General features: G+C 65.4%; 2 protein-coding genes across 2 annotated transcripts; both read right to left on the bottom strand.

Annotated features, from left to right (window-relative positions):
• Window positions 1-1,547: 1,547 nt before the first annotated feature.
• Window positions 1,548-8,054, bottom strand: PPP5C (protein phosphatase 5 catalytic subunit; the record flags this gene model as incomplete). The annotated part of the gene is made up of 13 exons (XM_082012046.1): window positions 7,906-8,054; window positions 7,258-7,499; window positions 6,115-6,262; window positions 5,043-5,164; window positions 4,868-4,933; window positions 4,675-4,773; window positions 4,423-4,528; window positions 3,778-3,920; window positions 3,294-3,381; window positions 3,108-3,148; window positions 2,823-3,001; window positions 2,325-2,406; window positions 1,548-1,610 (listed from the first exon to the last, which is right to left on the bottom strand). The coding sequence occupies exons 1-13, from the start codon at window positions 8,021-8,023 to the stop codon at window positions 1,548-1,550; spliced, it is 1,497 nt and encodes a 498-aa protein (XP_081868172.1). The 5' UTR covers window positions 8,024-8,054.
• A 2,058-nt stretch (window positions 8,055-10,112) lies between these two features.
• On the bottom strand, window positions 10,113-17,015 carry HIF3A (hypoxia inducible factor 3 subunit alpha; the record flags this gene model as incomplete). Its single annotated transcript, XM_082012073.1, has 14 exons — window positions 10,113-10,223; window positions 10,577-10,661; window positions 10,982-11,238; window positions 11,344-11,418; window positions 11,630-11,718; window positions 11,787-12,113; window positions 12,444-12,568; window positions 12,972-13,119; window positions 13,925-14,031; window positions 14,895-15,079; window positions 15,270-15,379; window positions 15,874-15,958; window positions 16,178-16,314; window positions 16,802-17,015. 14 exons carry the CDS (start codon window positions 17,013-17,015, stop codon window positions 10,113-10,115), a joined length of 2,055 nt encoding a protein of 684 aa, XP_081868199.1.
• Window positions 17,016-18,042: the final 1,027 nt, after the last annotated feature.

Here is an 18,042-nt window from a genome sequence, read left to right as displayed (position 1 = left end):
CCCAAGAGCCCATTATCCCTCCTGGGTGTCACGTTGTCACCCCAGTACCCCAGTGTCCCCTCATGGGCATCCTACTGTCACCCTAACACCCTGGTGTCCCCGCCTGGGTGTCCCAGTGTCACCTTCCCCCCCTGATATCCTCCCCTACCCCACTGACCCACTCTGGTCCAACCATCCCCTAGTGTTCCCCCAGTCCCCAGTGCCCCCGCCATGTTGTCCCCACCAGGGTCCCCTCTTGGGCCCCTCCTCCGTCACTCTCCATGTCCCACCTGTGATCTGCTCCTCAGTGAACTCGTCAGCCTGGGCTGGGGGGTGATCCACAGGACCCCCCAGCCCCTCCAACACCCCGACATGCACTGGCACCCACTGCTCCCTCAACCTCCTCCCAACATGCCAACACGCCCCCAGCATCCACAGCCCCTAACACGCCCCAGCACCCAGAGTCCCCCAACCAACTGTAACCCGTTGTCATACCAACCCAGTGACACCTACCCCAGGAAGCCCTTGGTCGCCATAGCAACCTCGGTGGCCCCTTCCCGCCCCACAGCATCCCCCCCGTCGCCAAGACAACTCCGGTGCCGTCCCCGACCACAGCGCTCCGGTAGCTGCGGGAAGCTCTTGACCTCCGCATCGCGGATCCCTCCGCTGGCTCCGCCCCTCCCCCAGTCCCCGCCCCCGTCAGGGCTCGTCCCCGGCGGAAAGATACCTGCTCTCTCACTCTGCGCCACTGCTTCATTGGCTGAGGCGGCGCGGCGGACCGAGAGCGCCGGCCTGGTTGGTTGCCGCGGATCCCCGCAATGCGCCAAAGCGGCCGCTGGCCGGAAAAGACCCGGCAGGGGGCGTGGCCCCCGGCGTAACGTGAAAGGGAGATCTCGGACGCCCCCCAGCCCCGTCCACTCTGCTGTGGGAGCCGTGTCAAGGTCGCCGTGGCAACGGGCAGCTCTCCCCGCCCTCCCGCCAATGGGCACTCCCGTCGCTATGGCAACAGCCAGAGGGTCACCGTGGCAACAGGGGCGTGGCCACAGTCACCAAGCCGTAACGGCAACGGGGCCTGGGTCCCCATGGCAACGGGCAGGTGATTGCCATGGAAACAGCCCTAGCTATGGGTCTCTATGGCAGCAGTGGGGGCTGCTCCCCCCCGGATGCCTGGGTCCCCACCCAGCTTACAATAATTACTTTATTTTAATATCATTAATTACAGACAGTAAAATCGCCCGGTGGGGAAGGGGGGGGGGCACATCCGGGGGCAGGCCCCGGGGCAGGTTGGGGGTGACAAATCCTGAGCAATCCCTCCCCCACCCCATCCCCATGCACCTATTGCTTGTTCGGGGAGGGGCAACAAGGGGAAGCCCCCCCGGGGGAGGGGGGCAATGCCAGCAAAGGGATCCCCCAGCCCCACCCCAAACCTGTCATTCCCCAGCCCGTGCTGCCCCAGCTCCTGCCTGAACTGGGCAAACTGGGAGCACTGGAAGGGGAGGGTGGGAATAAATACAATCTTCCAATATATTAAAACCCCCCTGGGGGGTGCTGGGGGTCACCCGCAGGGGTCACATCATGCCCAGCTGCAGCAGGGTGTTGGCGTACATCATGGGCTTGACATTGGGGTGAGGCTGCAGGAGACGGGGGGGGTGAGGGGGGCAAATCTGCCCTCCCCCCCCCAATCCCAGCCTCAGGCACCCATAGTACCTGCTCTAACCACCCCTCCCAACGGCCCCCCAATAGCCCACCCCATAGCCCCTACAAACTCCCCATAAGCCCCAGAACCCCCGAGCCCCCCACTAGCCCCTATGAAGCCCTCCCCGTTACCCCAGGCTGGGGAAGGGGCAGACCAAGGTCTTAGGGGGATCCAGGGAACTGGAGGTGGGGGGGTTGGACTGGAAAGTTGGGGGGACTGAGAGAGGGTTTTAGGGCGTCCCACAGGTGAGCGGTTCTGGGGAAGGTTTTGGGAACCTCTAGAGAGGGGTTGGAGGGGTTCCCACGTTTGAGAGGGGTCCCTGGGAGGTTCAGGGAACGTGTGGAAGTTGCAGGGGGGCTCCAGGGTGGGTTGGGGGGATCCCCAAGGAAGGTCTGGGGGGGGGCCTGGGGTGGGTTTTGGAGGGTCAGAGATTTAGGAGGGGGTAGATGTCACCAAAGAGGGTTTGTGGGTCACAGATTTGGGGGTATCCCTAGGGAGGATTTCTGGGGGCAGCTTTCAGGGGTTGCAGGTTGACGGAGTCCCCAGGGAGAGTTTCTGAGGGGGGGCCAGATGCAACAGGTCCCCGGGGTGGGTTGGGGGGTGTCCCTATGCATGGGGGGGATGGGGGGGTTGTCCCCCCCAGACTCACCACTGCTGTGAACTGGTGGAACTCAGGGCGCAGGTCGCTGCCTCGCAGGTGGATGTAGGAGCCCTTATTGCCCATCTGGTCACTGTGGGGGGATGGGGATGCTTGGGGACACCAAAGCATCACCCCCCATGGGGACAGCAAGGCTTGGCCACCCCCAGGGACAGTTGGGGACACGGGGGCACAGCTCTGTACAGGGACAGCAAAGCTCAGGGACAACCGAGGCTCAGGGACCCTTGGGGACACCAAGGTATGGCCCAAGGACACCAAGGCTTGGTGACAAAAGACATGCTTGGGGACACCAACAACCCACAGAGGGATGCTGAGACATGGTGACACCCCAGGGATAGGAACAGGGGATGTTTCAGGACACTGAGTCTCAGGGGATACCTGGGGACTCAGCTGAGGGGACACCGAAGGTGCATGTGAGTCAGGCGCAATGGGGCACTCCTTCCTGGCAGCCGTGGCACCCCTCTGTCCCCAGGTGCTGGTGGCACTCACCAGTAGTTAGGGGCGGAGAAGACAGTGACACATTTGCCATCGTGGGCCACCTCATAGCCCTCGGGCTTCACCTCGTGGCTGCGGATGATGTAGTCGAGGCGGTTGCGCTCCAGGAAGCTCTTGGTAACATCAGGTCCAAACTGGCAGCTGACCCCACGCTTGCTGACGGAGCGGCCGTTCTGTGGGAAGGCCAGTGTCACCAGGACCCCAGAGGGACACGTCGGTGGCTATCTCCAAGGCAGGAGCGGGGGTACATTGGGGACCGACCACTGGGGTTCAACTCACCTGGGGCTGCGGGTCAGACCAGAGCAGGTCACACATGGGACCTGTCAGGGAAGCAGAGGGGATCAGGGTCTCCTGTCCGCCCCAGGGGGGACTTGGGGGGGGATGTCTTGGCCCCTCAGAGATGCTAGGGACACCACGGGGCCAGGGGGAATGGACACGGGGCACCTCTCAGGGTCCATCTCCCACCTGAGTCTGGGGGCTGCCGGTTCCTCTCAATCTTCCGGATGTCATCGAGGGTGACGCCATCCTCGCTGAAGAGACCCCCGTGCATGATCTGGGACAGAAGCCACGTTGGTACAGGGACAATGGGGATAGCAGGGACGCCCTCATCCTAACCCTGGTAGGGACCAAGCCCAAGGGTGAGGAGGGAAGGGACCCTAAGGCCCTGGGGAGGGCAGGGACCCCACACTTGCAACAGGAAGCATCCCCAAGATCCTGGGGACATGGAGGGCAGGGACCTACCCACCAAATCCCATCAGGGACAGGGACCATCATGACTCACTGGGGACAGGGATGGTGGTGACCCCCCACCCAAAAACCACCAGGGAGGGCGATCACCCCAACTCCATGGGGATGGCGGGGACCCCCCACCCAACAAGGAGCTCACAAGCAATCCCCCCTGCACAAGGACATCCCAGGGGCTGGGGGGATAGACGCAGTGTCCCCTCACCAGCACTTTGCCATTGATGCACTGGGCCAGCGGCAGCCACTCGAAGACCTCGCTGAAGAGGGCGAACATCTGCGCTGTGTACTTGGCCTTCACCTCCCCCTCGAAACCATAGATCTGGTTCATGTTGTCTGTCTCATGGTTCCCTGTGGGGATGCAGTGGCATTGCCAGGCCCGGGGACATGGGGCAGGGGACAAAGCCCCACAGCTCAGCCCTGAGCACATGAGATGGGCAGGGAACAAGGCTCTGCAATCCAGGATGGGGGACAACGGATGAGACTCCCCACCAAGGACATGGAGTGGGGCCCAAGTACGGGGGAACATGGGGCTGGGAACGACACCCCATGACCCAGCATGGGGGACACGGCACAAGGTCCAAGAACATGTGACACGGCCCCATGGTTCAACGCCAGGCCCAGAGATCGGGACATGCCCCCCAACTGGGGACATGGCACCATGACCCAGGACAGGGCCCTACAGCAGGGGACAGGGGACACAGGATGTGGCCCCATGGGCTGGTCCTACACTTGGGAAGAGGGGACACAGGCAACAGGCATTGGACGAGGCCTCACAACTGGGGTCAGGAGACATGGCCTGACAATCCAGGACGGGGAGACAAGGACTCGTCACCCGCAGCAGCTGCATTACCTCGGAGCAGGTGCAAGTGATCAGGGTAGAGGAGTTTGAAGCCGAAGAGCGTGAGAATGACCTCAACCGAGAAGGATCCACGGTCCACAAAGTCCCCGTTGAATATCTGCAGACGGTTCAGGAAAAAGCTCCCCAGCTTCCCATCCCCTCGTGCCACCCATCCCCATGCCTGTCCCCACCACAGGGGTGGGACTGATCCCGGTGAGACCCCAGGGTGGGGGCAGTTCAACCCCATTCCCTCCTGCGGGATACATAAGGGTTCGACTCGGAGGGCAGCCCGTTGAGCTCAAAGATGTTCAGCAGGTCGTAGTACTGCCCATGGGTGTCCCCGCACACTGTCACCTTCTCCGTCTGCATTTGGGATAAGCCAAGATGGAATGTCACTGCCTGGGGACTTCACACCCCACCCCCCCAGCAGCACTGGCACCCGGTGAGGGGCACTCACCTCCTTCAATGTCGTTTCTACTAACGTGGGGAGCTTGGCCAGCACCTCCTTCACCTGTACCAGGATCTGCCAGGACAAAGGATCAGCAGAGGTGACAAGCAAGGGGACGCGTGGCACGTGGGAAAAGGGCAGAGCCCAGCAGGGGACTGGGGGGAGTCTGGGGGACCCAGGGTACCTGATAAGCACATTTTCTGTGGAGTTTCTTCTGCTCCTTGTACCACTGCATCAGCTCCTTCATGAAACCCAATGTCACCTTGCCGCCATCCAGCTTGGGGCCGCTGTACTCGTCCTCGATGGCTGCAAATCCAACCCCCCCGGCGGCCGATGACACCAGGGGACAGCAGGGACAAGTCCCTGAAGGGCCATCATGCCCCTGCTGTCCTTCCCCGCAAGCTTGCAGCCCCTGACAAACCCTGGTAGCCTTCTGGGGATGCTGAGCCTTGGCTGGGGACCCTCATGGGGATCCCAAAGCTCTGCTGGGCACCCTCATGGTGCACTCCAAGGTTCCCTCATAGGGACCCCAAGACCCTCATGAGGATGTGAAGATCCTCATGGGGACCCTCATGGTGACCCCAGGCCTCTGCTGGGGACCTTCATGGGTAGCCTGAGACCCCTGTGGGGACCCCGAGATCCTGGGGACCCTTCTGGGTAACCTAAGTCTCTGCTTGGGACTCTCATGGGGACCCCATGGTCACCTAAGACCCTCTAGGAGACCCCCACAGCTTCTCAAGGCTGTTGTTGTGACCCAGAACCTCTGCTGGGATCCCAAGGTGCCCGAGACCCATCCAAGCGACTCTGAGGTTTTGTCAGGGATCCTCACAGAGACCCCCATGAACCCCCCCAGGGACCCTGAGGCTCCACTGAGGGCTCTCAAAGGGGCCCCAAGACTCTCACAGTCCCCCAAGACCCCCATGGGGACCCTGAGCCTTTGCTGGGGATACTTGTGGTCCCCCTAAGACTCTCACAGCCCTCATGTTCACCCCAAAAAAATCTTTACTGAGACCTTCAAGACTCTCATGAGACACGCAGAGACCCCCAGGATCCTCCCAAGGGACCTTGAGCCTTTGATGAAGGCCCTCAAGGCCTCCCCGAGTCCCTCACAGTGACCTCCAAGCCCCCCAGAGGAACCCCAGAGGTGACCCTGAACCTTTACTGGGGACCCTCATGGCCCCCTCCTCCTTCTGCCCTGCCTGTGGAGAAAGGAGTGCCTTCATTTTTGGGGGGCACAAGGAGCAGGGGGGGCTCACTCATGCTCTCGATGTCGAGGGAGTCGACGACAGAGCGCTTGTGCTCGTCGCTGGCGATTGCCCGCTCGAAGGCCTTCTGCTTGACGATCTTGTGACACTCCTGGTACTTCAGCTTGGCGTCCTTGTCATTGGGCCTCACCTTCACCACCTGGTGGGGAGACACACACATCAGGGGATGGGGACACACGCCTGGCACCCCACAGGCTTCAGCACCCCACTGCCCTGGGGTGTCTCTGAGAGGTGACAGGGAGGGACAGAGGTACCCTTGGATGTGAGGGCTGCGCTGATGCTGGGAGGGACACGGGGGTCCCCAAGTGTCTCCACAGCTCTGTGGCATGTACTGACATGCTGGGGGACAGCGGGTCCCCAAAGGTCCCCCAAGCTTTCAGCAATGTGCTGGTATGAGTCTGGGCGGACAACAGTGTCCTGAAGGGTCCCTCAGTTCCAGAGGATGTACTGATGCTGAGAGGAACCGGGGAGACCCCAAGAGTCCCTCAGCACTGGGGCATGTGGGTGGTGGGACAATGGGGTCCCCAAGTATACCCACAGCTCCAGGGGATATGCTCACCCTCGGAGTGGGGAGCAAGGGGGTCCCCAAGGGTCCCCGCAGCTCTGGGGGACATCCTGAAACTAGTCAGGGGAACATCAGGGGATCCTCAAGTGTCCCCATAGCCCTAGGGGACCTGATGATGCTGAGGGGGTGAAAAAAGGGTCCCCAAGGGTCTTCCCCCAGCTCTAAAGGGACATGCTGACATTGGTGAGGGCAAGAGGGTCCCCAAAAGCCTCCCTCAGCTCTGAGAATATGTGCTGACAACAGGGAGAGGAACAAGTAGGTCCCCAAAGTCTCCCCCAGTTCTAGGGAACTGTGGGGGGGTGGACACAAGGACATCCCCAAGCGTCCCCCTTTCAGCTCTAAGGGACATGCTGACATTAGGGATGGGACAAGGGGGTCCCCAGGCCTGCCCCAATGTCTGAGGGGACACACTGACACCAGGGAGGTGGTGATGGGGTCCCCAAGCCTCCCTTGATTTCAGGGTGGGGGCACACATTGACATCAAAGGTGTGCTCAAGCCTCCCCCGAGCTCTATGGGGACACACTGACCAGAGGGGTGCCGAGGGGCACCCCGAGGCACCCAGCCTCACCGTCTCGTAGTCACGGAGGGCAGCCTTGAACTTGCCCAGGGCCATGTTGCTGGCAGCACGGCGGTAGTAGCCCTTGATGTACTTCTTGTCGAGCTCGACAGCACGCGTGGCATCAGCCAGGGCGTAGCCGTAGCACTCAGTGCGCAGGTAGGCCAAGCTCCGGTTCCCGTAATAGATGGCATTGGTGGGGTTCAGCTCGATGGCGCTGCTGTAGTACTTCACCGCGTTCTCGTAGTCCTTTCCTGGGCCGCCGGCCGGCGTCAGCGTAATGGGACCCCCGCCCGCAGGGGGCGCCCCTAGCCCTGCGGGCAAGCCCTGACCCCCCTGGGCCAACCCTCACTTCCCACACGGCTCCCAATCTGGCAGCGGGTCTCTTCTCCAATTGCCCCCAATGGCTCGCTATTCCGCAGCCTGCTCCTCTAACTACCTCTGACATGGCTGCCAGTCCAGTAGCCCCCCACGGATGCCTATCTGGAAGCCCCTCGCCCCTGACTGCCCCATTGGCTCCCTATCTGGCAGCTCCCTATTTCCCCCCACGGTGCCCGATCTGGTAGCCCTCCACTGTACCCCGCAGGTCTCTATCTGGCAGCCTCCCGCCCCTCACTGTCCCCCACGGCTCCTCATCTGGCAGCCGCCCCCCGCCGGTACCTTTGAAGAACTCATTCGCGCGAGTCTTGAGGGCCTCGGCCCGCTCCAGCTCAGCCGGGCTCGGGGGCCGCCCAGGGCCGGGGCCACCGCCGCCCTCCGCCCGCTCTCCCTCCGCCATCGCCGGGCCGTAAAGCGCCCTAGCAACCGCCGGGAGCGCGGCCCATCGCGCCGCCAAGTGCTGCCGCCGCTGTCGCAAAGACGGCGGGACGGAAGGGGGCAGTGTCGTAAACGGGCGGGCGCGCGCCGGAGGGCGGAGCCGGGCGGGACCATAGAGAGGGGCGGAAGGACCGGCGGGACCATAGAGAAAGGTGAAGAGGTACCAGAGCGGCCCGGGTGCAGCCCACGGCCTCCCCGTGTCCCCCAAGGCCCCCCCGACCCCCCGTGTCCCCATCACCCTCCCTTGCCCCCCTTGTGTCCCCCCCATGCCCCCATCACCCTATCATGGCTCCCCACGTCGCCATCACTCCCCCTGTGTCCCCTTATGTCCCAGTCACCCTGCTACATCGCCCTCCATGTCCCTATCACCCCCCCGGTGTCCCCATCATCCCCCTCCCGGGTGCCTCACATCCCCATCACCCTGTCATGACACCCACAGCCCTCCCACACCCTGTGCCCCCCATGGTCCCCACAGGCAGAATTGGGGCCCTTGATGAGTTCAGAGCAGGTTTATTGGGGGGGGGGGGGCAGCATGGTGGGGGGAGGGGCTGTGCACAGGGGGGATGACACTGGGCATGTGCCCATGCAACACCCCCATGGGGTCGCACGTGCGTGTGTCTGTGTGTGGACCCCCCCCCTTGCACACAGCCTGCGCACAAGCATGCGCGAGCACACGGGAGGAGCTGGGGGGGGCAGTACAGAGCCCCCCCAAAAGCGACGGTTCAGGGGGCAGCAGGGAGGGGTGTGCTCAGCCTCGCACGGGGCGGCCGGGGGTGTGCGTGTGGGTCCCAGCGGCTCTGGGCAGCGACGTCCACCTCCCCCCTCGTGTCAGGGCCACCGTGCAAGGGCCGGGACCCTCGTGCAAGCTCCCCTCCCCGGCTCAGGCACAAGAGCCGAGCAAGGGCTGTTTGGGGGAGGCAGATGGAGGGAGGGCTCGTGCACGAGGGTGGCTCTCACGCGAGGTTGGCTCACGTGGGGCTCTTGCACAAGGGTGGCTCTCCCTGAAGGCTTTTGTGTGAGGCCCTTGCACAAAGCTGTTGCACAGGGGTGGCCTCGTTTGTTTGCACAAGGTTGTTGCATGGGGGCAGCTGTCACACAAGGCTCTTGCATAATGTCCTCACACGAGGCTCTCACGCAAGGATGGCTCTCGCACGAGGCTTGTGCACAAGGCTCTTGCACGAGGCTCTCGCACAAGGGCAGGTCTTGCACGAGGCTCGTGCACAAGGCTTTTGCGCAACAGCGTCTCTCTCTAGAGCCCTGGAGCTGCACAGGACGGAGCAGTACAAAAGGGAGTCCCGGGGGCACTACCCCGGTGGTCCCAGATTTGGGGGGTCCCTGGGCCCCCCCAAAGGGGCATTTTCAGCCCAGCACCGAGTGGGGGGCTGGACCCCCCCAAGACCCCGAGGGGGCCAGGCCGAGGTAGGAGGGAGGGCCCTGGGAGGCCCCATGGGAGGATTGGGGGCCCCACAGTTGGGGGGAACATGAGGCCCCCCAAAAGTAGGGGCTGGGTGGGTCCCTCAGGGGGAGGATTTGGGGGATGGTTGGAGGGTCACAAATTGGGGGGGACCTCCCAGGGCGTCCCCAGAGCTGAGGGGCAGGACAGGGGGGTTCCCCATGTGTGAGTGTCTGAGGGGGGCTCCCTCTGAGGGGGCTCCCATGGATTGGGGGAGCAGATTGGGGGGTGTCCCGCATACCAAGGATGGGGGGCTGGGGGGGAAGTCAAGGTGGGGGATAAATGGGGGAAGTTGGGGGACTGAGAGGCTCCAGGTTGGGGGGCGCTGGGGGTACCCCACGGTCTGTGAGAGGTGTCACGGCTTTTGGGGCCCACCCCGCACTGTGTGCCGGGTTGGGGGCTCCCCATTTATGGGGTGGGTTTGGGGGGTCTGTTTTTTTGGGGGTCCCCCATTTGGTATCAGGGGGTCAGTGTTTTGGGCCTCCCCTTTGGGTTTGGGGGGGCGGTGTTTTGGGGTCGCTGTCATGGTGGGGACAGGGTCGGTGGTTTGGACCTGTGGCTGGTTTTGGGGGGGACCCTTCCACATGCGGTCCCCTCCTTAGTTGCTTTCCAGAGGCGTGTGCTGGGGGGGCCCCCCCGGGCCCCCCTCGGTCTCCTTGCGGGGTGGGGGGCTCAGTCCTGGGGGGGCCTCCCCACTCAGCAGCAGCCCCTGGGGGGACACAGGGGGAGACATGGGGGTAGGACACCGTTCCACCACCCCAGCTGTCCCCTTCCCCAATCTCACGTCGCCTCACCCCTCCCGGTGTCCCCATGTCCCCCCCCCTGCGTCCCTGCGTGCCCCCCTTCTCCCATGCCTGTGGCCCCTCGTGTCCCCACATCCATGTCCCTGCTGTCTCCCCCCAGTCACCCCAAGCCCTGTCCCCCACATGTGTGTCCCCCAAGTCCCCCCCGTGTCCCCCCTCGTGACCCCCGGTGCCTCCCCGCATTCCCCCTCATGCCCCCTCCGTGCACCCTGTCCCCCTCCGTGGCCTCCCTCGCGTCCCCCCGTGTGTCCTCCCGTACCAGGCCGAGGGGGGGCAGCAGGTGGGGGTCGAGCTCAGGGCGCTTCAGGGGGGCCCCCGCGTCCTCCCCGCTCGGCTCCCGCGCCCTGCGTGGCATCATCACACGGCGCTCACGCCACGCCCGCCCATGCCACGCCCCACGCCCCCCACGCCCCCCACGCCTCGCCCCCCTCCTCCTCGTCCCCCTCCTCCTCGCCCCCCTCCTCATAAACCCGCTCTCCACCAGCCCTACCCAGCAGTAAGCCCCACCCCCGCCCCAGGAGGTCCCGCCCCTAAAGCCCTCTCCCAACAAGCCCCTCCTCTAATAAGCCCCTCCCTAACAAGCACCCAAGCCCCTCCCCAATCCGTCCTCCGCCCCACTAGTCCCCGCCTCTTAGCCCTTCCCCCGCGTGACGGCCACGCCCACCTCTTCCTGGCAGGGCGGGGCGTCAGGGCGGGGCCGAGGGCGGGGTCGCTGCCCCAGCGCGGGAGGGCGGGGCCGGGCCGGGAAGGGGCGGAGCCACGCCCGGGGAAGCTTCGGGCGCGGGGGCGCGGGGGCGAGGCCGCGGGGGCGGGGCCAGGAGGGCGTGAGCCCCGCCCCCGCGGCGCCTCGGCCCCGCCCAGCTGGAAGTCGCCGTCCATGGGGATGTAGGGGGCCAGCATGGCCAGGTCCAGGGGGGACGCCTGGGAGACGGGGGGGACAGGGTCACACCCCCGGCATGGCCAGGTCCGGGGGCACATGGGGAGGCCCCACCCGGGGGACACCGGGTCCCAGAGAGCCCCCTGTACCTGCAGGGCCGTCCCGGGCCCCGGGCTCCTAGCGAAGAGCTTCTGCACCTCGAACAGCAGCTCGTTCCCAGGGGGCTGGGGGAGGTACAGGCATGGGCCACCAGAAACTCCCCAGCACCACAACTCTGCCTCCCCCCCTAGCCTGGACAGGACCTCCCAAGCCCAAACTGGCCCCCCTGTATTCTTTCAGAATCTGCCCCTATCCTGGTCAGGACGCCTGGAGACACCTGCAGACCCCAAGGATGCCCCCCAGCCTGGCCAAGGACCTGCCCAGGGCCCCCCATACCTTGGGAAGGATGCCCAGGACCCCCCATGTTCCCCCAGAGAACACCTGCAGGCCCATTTTCCCCAGGGACCCCCTTAGACCCCCGTAGCCTGGCTGGGACCTCCAAAGGCCTCCCAGGGTCCACCCTCAAGGTCGTCCCTTCCCCCCCAGCCTCAGCCTGGCTGGGACCCCCTCCAAAGCCCCCCAGCCAGACTCACCGGGGAGGGGCTGCAAGAGTGGCGGCGGGGGAGCGCCGGAGGAGGGTCGAAGATGGGAGCGAGGAGGCGGGCGAGTTCAGGGGAGCAGAAGCGCCGGGGGTCCCGCTGCAGCGCTGCCTCGGGGACGTGGGCCGGGTGCACGAAAGCCAGCACACGCGGGCCCCCCACTCCTGCCCGCACCATCACATGGAGCAGGGGACCCCAGAACCTCCCCCAGGATCCCCAGGGACCCCACAGCCCCCCCACCCCTGCCTGCACCATCACATGGGGTAGGGAATCCCCAGACACTCCCCCCACAGGATCCCCAGAGCACCCACAGCCCCACCACCCCTGCCCGCACCATCACATGGGGTGGGGGACACCGAGAACAACCCCCCCCAGATCCCCAGGGACCCCCCAGTCCCCACAGCCCCCACACCCCTGCCCGCACCATCACACCCAGAATCCCCCCAGAGCCTCGAGGGACACCCCAGGGCCCCATGGATGCCCATGCCCCAAGCCCCTGTGCCCCTATGATCCTCTCCCAGTGCTCCTAGTACCCCCATCACCTCCCAGTGCCCCCCACAGTGCCACATCGCCCCCTCCCAGTGCTCCCAGTTGCCGCAGCTGGTGCCCACCGAGGCTGAGGTTGAGGACGGCGTCAGGGGTGTCGGGGGCAGGGGCGGGAAGGGGCAGGCGGCGCCCCTCACCCCGGCGTTGGGTCTGCTCCAGGGACAGCACCACCCCCCGCTGCTCCACGCGGCTGTGGGGGGGCTGTCAGCCCCCGTAGGATGGGGACAGCCCCCGCACTGGGCAGCATACCCCCCCACACACCATGGGCCGGGGGTAGGGACTGCAAGGTTTGGGGTGCTGACCCCCTGCAGCAGGGGGTATGAGATTTGGGGTGCTACCCCCACCCCAGGCACTGGATATGGGGTGCTGGTCCCCACTGCCCCACCACAGCACCGGGTATGGGGTCTGAGATTTGGGGTGCTGCTCCCCCTGCCCAAGCACCGGGCGCAGGGTGCCAACCCCCCCCGTAACCAGGTTTGGGTTTTGGATGCTGCCCCCGCACCAAGACACCACTTATGCAGCACCAACGCGCCACGGGCACCCAACGCTGCGCAGAGGGCCTGTCCCCCAACGTCCCCCTGTGTCCCCCCCACCTGAGAACGAAGTGGAGGCAGACGATGCCCTCGGGCTGGGCGCTGCGGCTGTTGGCGATGACGGTGGCCTGGGTCTGCGCCCACAGGAACCCCCCGCGCTTGGCCAGGAACCGGTACTGGCTCGTCACTGCCTGGCCCTTGCTCAGCACTGTGGGGGCCACCACCCCACGGGTGACCCGGGGGGGGCGGGGGTGCCCGGGGGCGAGTGGTCTTAGGGTACCCAGAGGGGATGGCAGAGTGCCCAGGGGTGCCCCAGGGGGATATTGGGGTGTTCAGCGGTGCCAGGGGGGATGCTGAGGTGCTCAGAGGGGATGTTGGGGTGCCCAAGGGTGCCCCAGGGGGAGATAGGGGGAATACTGGGGTGCCCAAGGGTGCTCATAGGAGATGTTGGGGTGCCCAGGAGTGATATTAGGGTGCCAAAAGGGTATGTTGGGGTGCCCAGAAGGGCTGTTGGAGTGCCAAGTGGATGTCAGGGTGCCCGGGGTGACCAAGGGGTGCCCAGAGGGGATACTGGGGTGCCAAAGGGGGATGTTGGGGTGCCTAGGGCTGGCCAGGGGGTACTAGGGGGAATATTGGGGTGCCCAGGGGTGCCCCAGGGGAATATTAGGGTGCTTGGGGTGCCAGGGGGATGTTGGGGTGCCCCAGGGATGCCCAGAGGGGATACTGGCATGCAGGAGGGATGTTGGGGTTTGTGGGGAGTTGTTGGAGTGTAGGGGGGATGCTGGGGTTCCCAGGAGGATGTTGGGGTTCCCAGGGGACTATTTGGGTTCCCAGAGCGATATCGGGGTTCCCAGGGTGATACCGGCGTGCACAAGGGATGCTGGGGTTCACAGGAGGATGTTGGAGTTTGTGGGGGTCTGCTGGGGTGCAGGGGGGATGCTGGGGTTCCCAGAGGGCTGTTGGGGTTCCCATGTGGATATTGGGGTGCCAGGAGGGTGTTGGGGGGCACTCACGGGTATGCACGCTCCTGCTGAGGGTGTCAGAGTCGAGGGCGTGGACATATTCGTAGAGGGAGCAGCCGAGCAGCTCCTCAGGGGCATACCCCGCCACCTCCCCGATCCTGCACACCCCGACTCAGCCAGGGCCCCCAGGCCTTGCCGAGGGGCTCCCCCCGTTCCCCATGCCGCGGGGGGGGGGGGGGCTTGGTAGGGCTGGGGGGTTCCCTATGGTGTCCTGGGGTGTCCCTAAGAGGTCCTGGGGGGCACTTATGGGGTCAAAGGGGCCCCCTTAATGCATCGAGGGGGGCCCCAAGAGGGCCTTGGGAGGCTCTTGGGGACCTGGGGGAGTCGGAGGGGGCCCTATGGGGTCCTGGGGTGGCCCTTGAGAGTGCTGAGGGTCCCCTGTGGTGTCCTAGGGTGCCCCTAAGGGGTTCTGGCAGGCACTTATGGGGTCGAGGGGGGCCAAAAGGGTTCAGGGGGGCTCTATGGGCTTCTGGGGGGCCTTGGGGGTGCTGGGGAGTCCTGGGGGGAGTGGGAGGTGAGGTCTAAAGGGTTTGGGGTGCTGGATGGTGCAGGTCGGGAGGGGTCAGGGTGCTGAGAGGTAAGATGGCGAGGGTCAGGGGGTTTTGGGGTGCTGGAGACTGCGAGGGGCAGGAACAGGGTGCTGGGGGGGTGGGGGTCCAGAGGGTGGGAGGGTTTGGGGTGCTGGGAGTCTGGGGGGAATGCTCAGGGTGCTGGCAGTCCAGGGCAGGGGGAGGGTTTGGGGTGTCAGGGGTCCAGAGGGGGCAGAGTGCTGGGGGTCTGGGGGGGGTTAGGGTGCCGGAGGGGGAAATAGGGGTCGGGTGGGAAGGGGATGGTTTGGGGTGCCAGGGGTCTGGGGGGGGTTAGGGTGCTGGTGGGCTGGGTGGGTTTTGGGGTGCTGCGGTCCAGAGGGTGCTGGGTTCGGGGGGGGGGATTTTGGGAGGCCCAGGGGGGACACACCTACCTGTCGTCGCAGTAGGTGAACTTCATGTCCATGGAGTGGCGGCTGAGGACGGTGCCAGAGCCCAGGGGGGTCTCGATGGCCCCCGGGTGGGGGATGGCCTCACAGATCAGCACCAGGCAGCGCAGTGGGGGGTCACCGCCCCCGGCCCCCGCATACGACCGCATGTGCCCGGCGCAGTGCAGCACCTGGGGGTGGCCGCTGCAGTGAGGGGGGACACAGGGGACACCCCAGAACCCCCTCATTGTGCTGTGGCCCCCATGTGGCCCCCCCCATGGCCCCCTGTCCCCCCGCCACTCTGTCCCCAGATATCAACCCGTGACCCCCATTGCCCTGTCCCCTCTTTGCACCCCCCCTCCACCCCCCATGTCCCCCCACCTTCCAGGAGGCTGCCTTGAGGTTGAGGCAGCGCCCACGCCCCGTCAGGGTGCTCTTCATCCGCAGGGAGAAGCTGCGCCCCGAGCGCTCCCCCCGCCGCCGCGGCACTGCTGGGGGGGTTCCAGGGTCAGAGGGGGCTGGGCGGTCCGGAAGGGTGTCCCGGGAGAGACCCAGGGGTGCTGGGGGTTCCCAGAGGTGCTTGGGGTCATTGGAGAGTGCTGAGGGGGGTCCCAGGGGTGTTTGGGGAGGGTCCCAGGGGTGCTGGGGGTTATTGGAAGGTGGGGGGGTGTCCCAGGGGTGTTTGGGAGGGGCCCCGGGGAGTCTCAGGGACTGGGCAGGGATGATACAGGGGTGTTTGGGGGTGTCTATGGGATGTTGGGGGAGAGCTAGTGGGTGCTGAGGGAGGACCCAGGGGTGTTTGGGAGGGGTCTCAGGGGAGATCCAGGGATGCTGGGGGGGGGGCAGAGGTGTTTGGGGGGGGCCCAGGGGTGTCTGGGGAGTCTGAGGGATGCTGGGGGTGTCCCAGGGGTATCTCAGGGGTCCCAGGGGAGTTCTGGGGTGCTGGGGGGTCCCAGGGGTGTTTGGGGGGTCCTGGGGGTCTCACCCTGCCGGGGACTGAGCACGTCCTGCAGCTCCTCATGGTCACAGGGGTGCACGAAGTCGAAGACGCTGTGGCCGATCAGCTCCAGCTTGGGGGGGGGCAGATGAGACGGGGGTGTTGCACACCTCGTACGAGCACCCTTGCACGAGCACCTTTGTGTGGGGTCTCACACAAACACCCTTGCACGGACACCCTTGCATGAGCACCCTGGCATGCTTTACCAAAGCACCTGCTTGTCTGCATCCCCCCACACCCATGGGTGCCCCAGGACCCCTCGTAGGCAGAGTTGTGGGGTGCCCCCACCAACCTGGCTGAGCCCCAGGAGCCGGTTGACGTTCTCGGAGAGGAAGATCATGTCCCCCGCCTCGCTCAGCACCATCACGAAGCCACTCAGCGCCTTCAGGTAGCACCCATCCACCTCCTCCGCTGCCGCCACCCAGGCGCCTGCGGATGGGCGTGTCACCAGGGCAGCGGGACCTCAGGGTGCTGGGGGGGTGAGGGGGCTGGGGGTGCTTGGGGGAGGGGGCTGGGGGAGCCCAGTGGGTCCCCAGGGCCCTCAGCGTGTCTGGGGTGCTTAGGGGGCCTAGGATACTTGGGAGGGTTGGGGTGCTCGGGGCTCCCTAGGGTGCTGAGGAGGCTGGAGGTGCTTGGGGGGTCTGGAGAGCTCAGTGTGTCCCCAGGGTGCTGGGGGGGCCGGGGTGCTTGGCAGGGCTGGGGGTGCTTGGAGGGGCACAGGGGGTGTTCAGAGGGCCTGGGGAGTTTGGGGGATCCCATGGGTGCTGAGGGTGGCCTGTACGTCCCAGAAAATTCTGTGGTTCCCCCTGGGTCCCAGGAGGTCCCATGGGCGCCTGGGGGTCCCCTGGGGTCCCTGGAAGTCCTCTGGGTGTCTGGGGGTCCCAGGAGGTCCCACCGGGGACCAGGAGGGGCTCACCGGCGGCAAGGAGGCGGTGGACACGCAGGTAGCTGATGGTGAGGCGCATGATGGAGGCCTTGTCGAGGTGGGCGCTGACGCCACGGGCGAAGGGCAGGGTGTGCGCCAGCTGGTAGAAGACCTCCGTCTCCCGGCTGCGCCGGCACCGCGCCGCATCCCGCGAGCGCTCCTTCCGCAGCTCCGGCGTCGACCTGACGGCGCCCACCAACACCATGGGTGCTCATGGGCATCCCCTGCTGCACCCCAGGCACCTGGACTGTACCCACAGTGCATCCATGCTGGGCCTGTGCTGCGCTCCCTGCACCCCACGCTGCACCCCAGGCTGCACCCACATTGCACCCCAGACGCCTGCACGACACCCCCTGCACCCTCCCTGCACCCACACTGCACCGCCTGCACCTGCACTGCACCCATGCAGCCATATTGCACACATATGCTGCTGCACAATATGCACCCGTATTGCACCCCAGGCACCTGCACTGCACCCCGGGGCACCCACGCTGCACCCACGCTGCACCCACACTGCACCCCAGGCATCCACAGTGCACCCCTCTCCACCCCAGAGCACCGACGCCCCTGCACTATGTCCTGCCAGCTCTTCCCACAGTACCAGCACCCCCCCCAGCACCCATGGGTGCTTGCAGGCACGCGCAGCCCCAGCACTGGCACCGGGGGCACAGGGACACTGTCTCCAGCATCGTGGTGACAGGGGTGGTGGCACCATCACCGTGGGCACAGGGTGCTGCTGGGACATGGGGAGGCAACACATATGGGTGGGTGTCCTGGTGTGTGTGGATGTGTCAGTCGGTGTGTCTGGGTGCATCCTGGTGTGCACAGGTGCATGCGTGTGTGCGGGTGTGTATCTGGGCGTGCATGAGTGTGCCCTGGTGTGTGTCTGGGTGTGGAAGGGGGCGGTGTGGGTATGTCTGAGTGTGTGTGTGTGTCCAGGTGTGTGTCTGGGTGTGTCCTGGTGTGTGCAGTCGTGTATACGGGTATGTGCAAGTGTGTCCTGGTGTGTATATGGGTGTGTGCAAGTGTGTCCAGGTGTCTGTCCAGGTGTCTCCCGGTGTGTATATGGGTGTGTGCAAGTGTGTCCAGGGGTGTGTGTGTCTGGCTGTGCATCTGTGTGTGTCTGTGTGTGTGTACATCCTGGTGTGTTTGAGTGTGTACGAGTATACCCTGCTGCGCACCTGGTGCATACAGGTGTGTGCAGGTGTGTCTGTGTGTGTGCAAGCGTGTCC

The sequence above is a fragment of the Phaethon aethereus genome (assembly GCF_964289735.1).
Source record: "Phaethon aethereus genome assembly, chromosome: 31".
In the NCBI taxonomy this organism is placed as follows: Eukaryota; Metazoa; Chordata; class Aves; order Phaethontiformes; family Phaethontidae; genus Phaethon; species Phaethon aethereus.
Note: the sequence above shows the minus strand (reverse complement) of the source record. Positions and strands in the feature narration are given on the sequence as shown.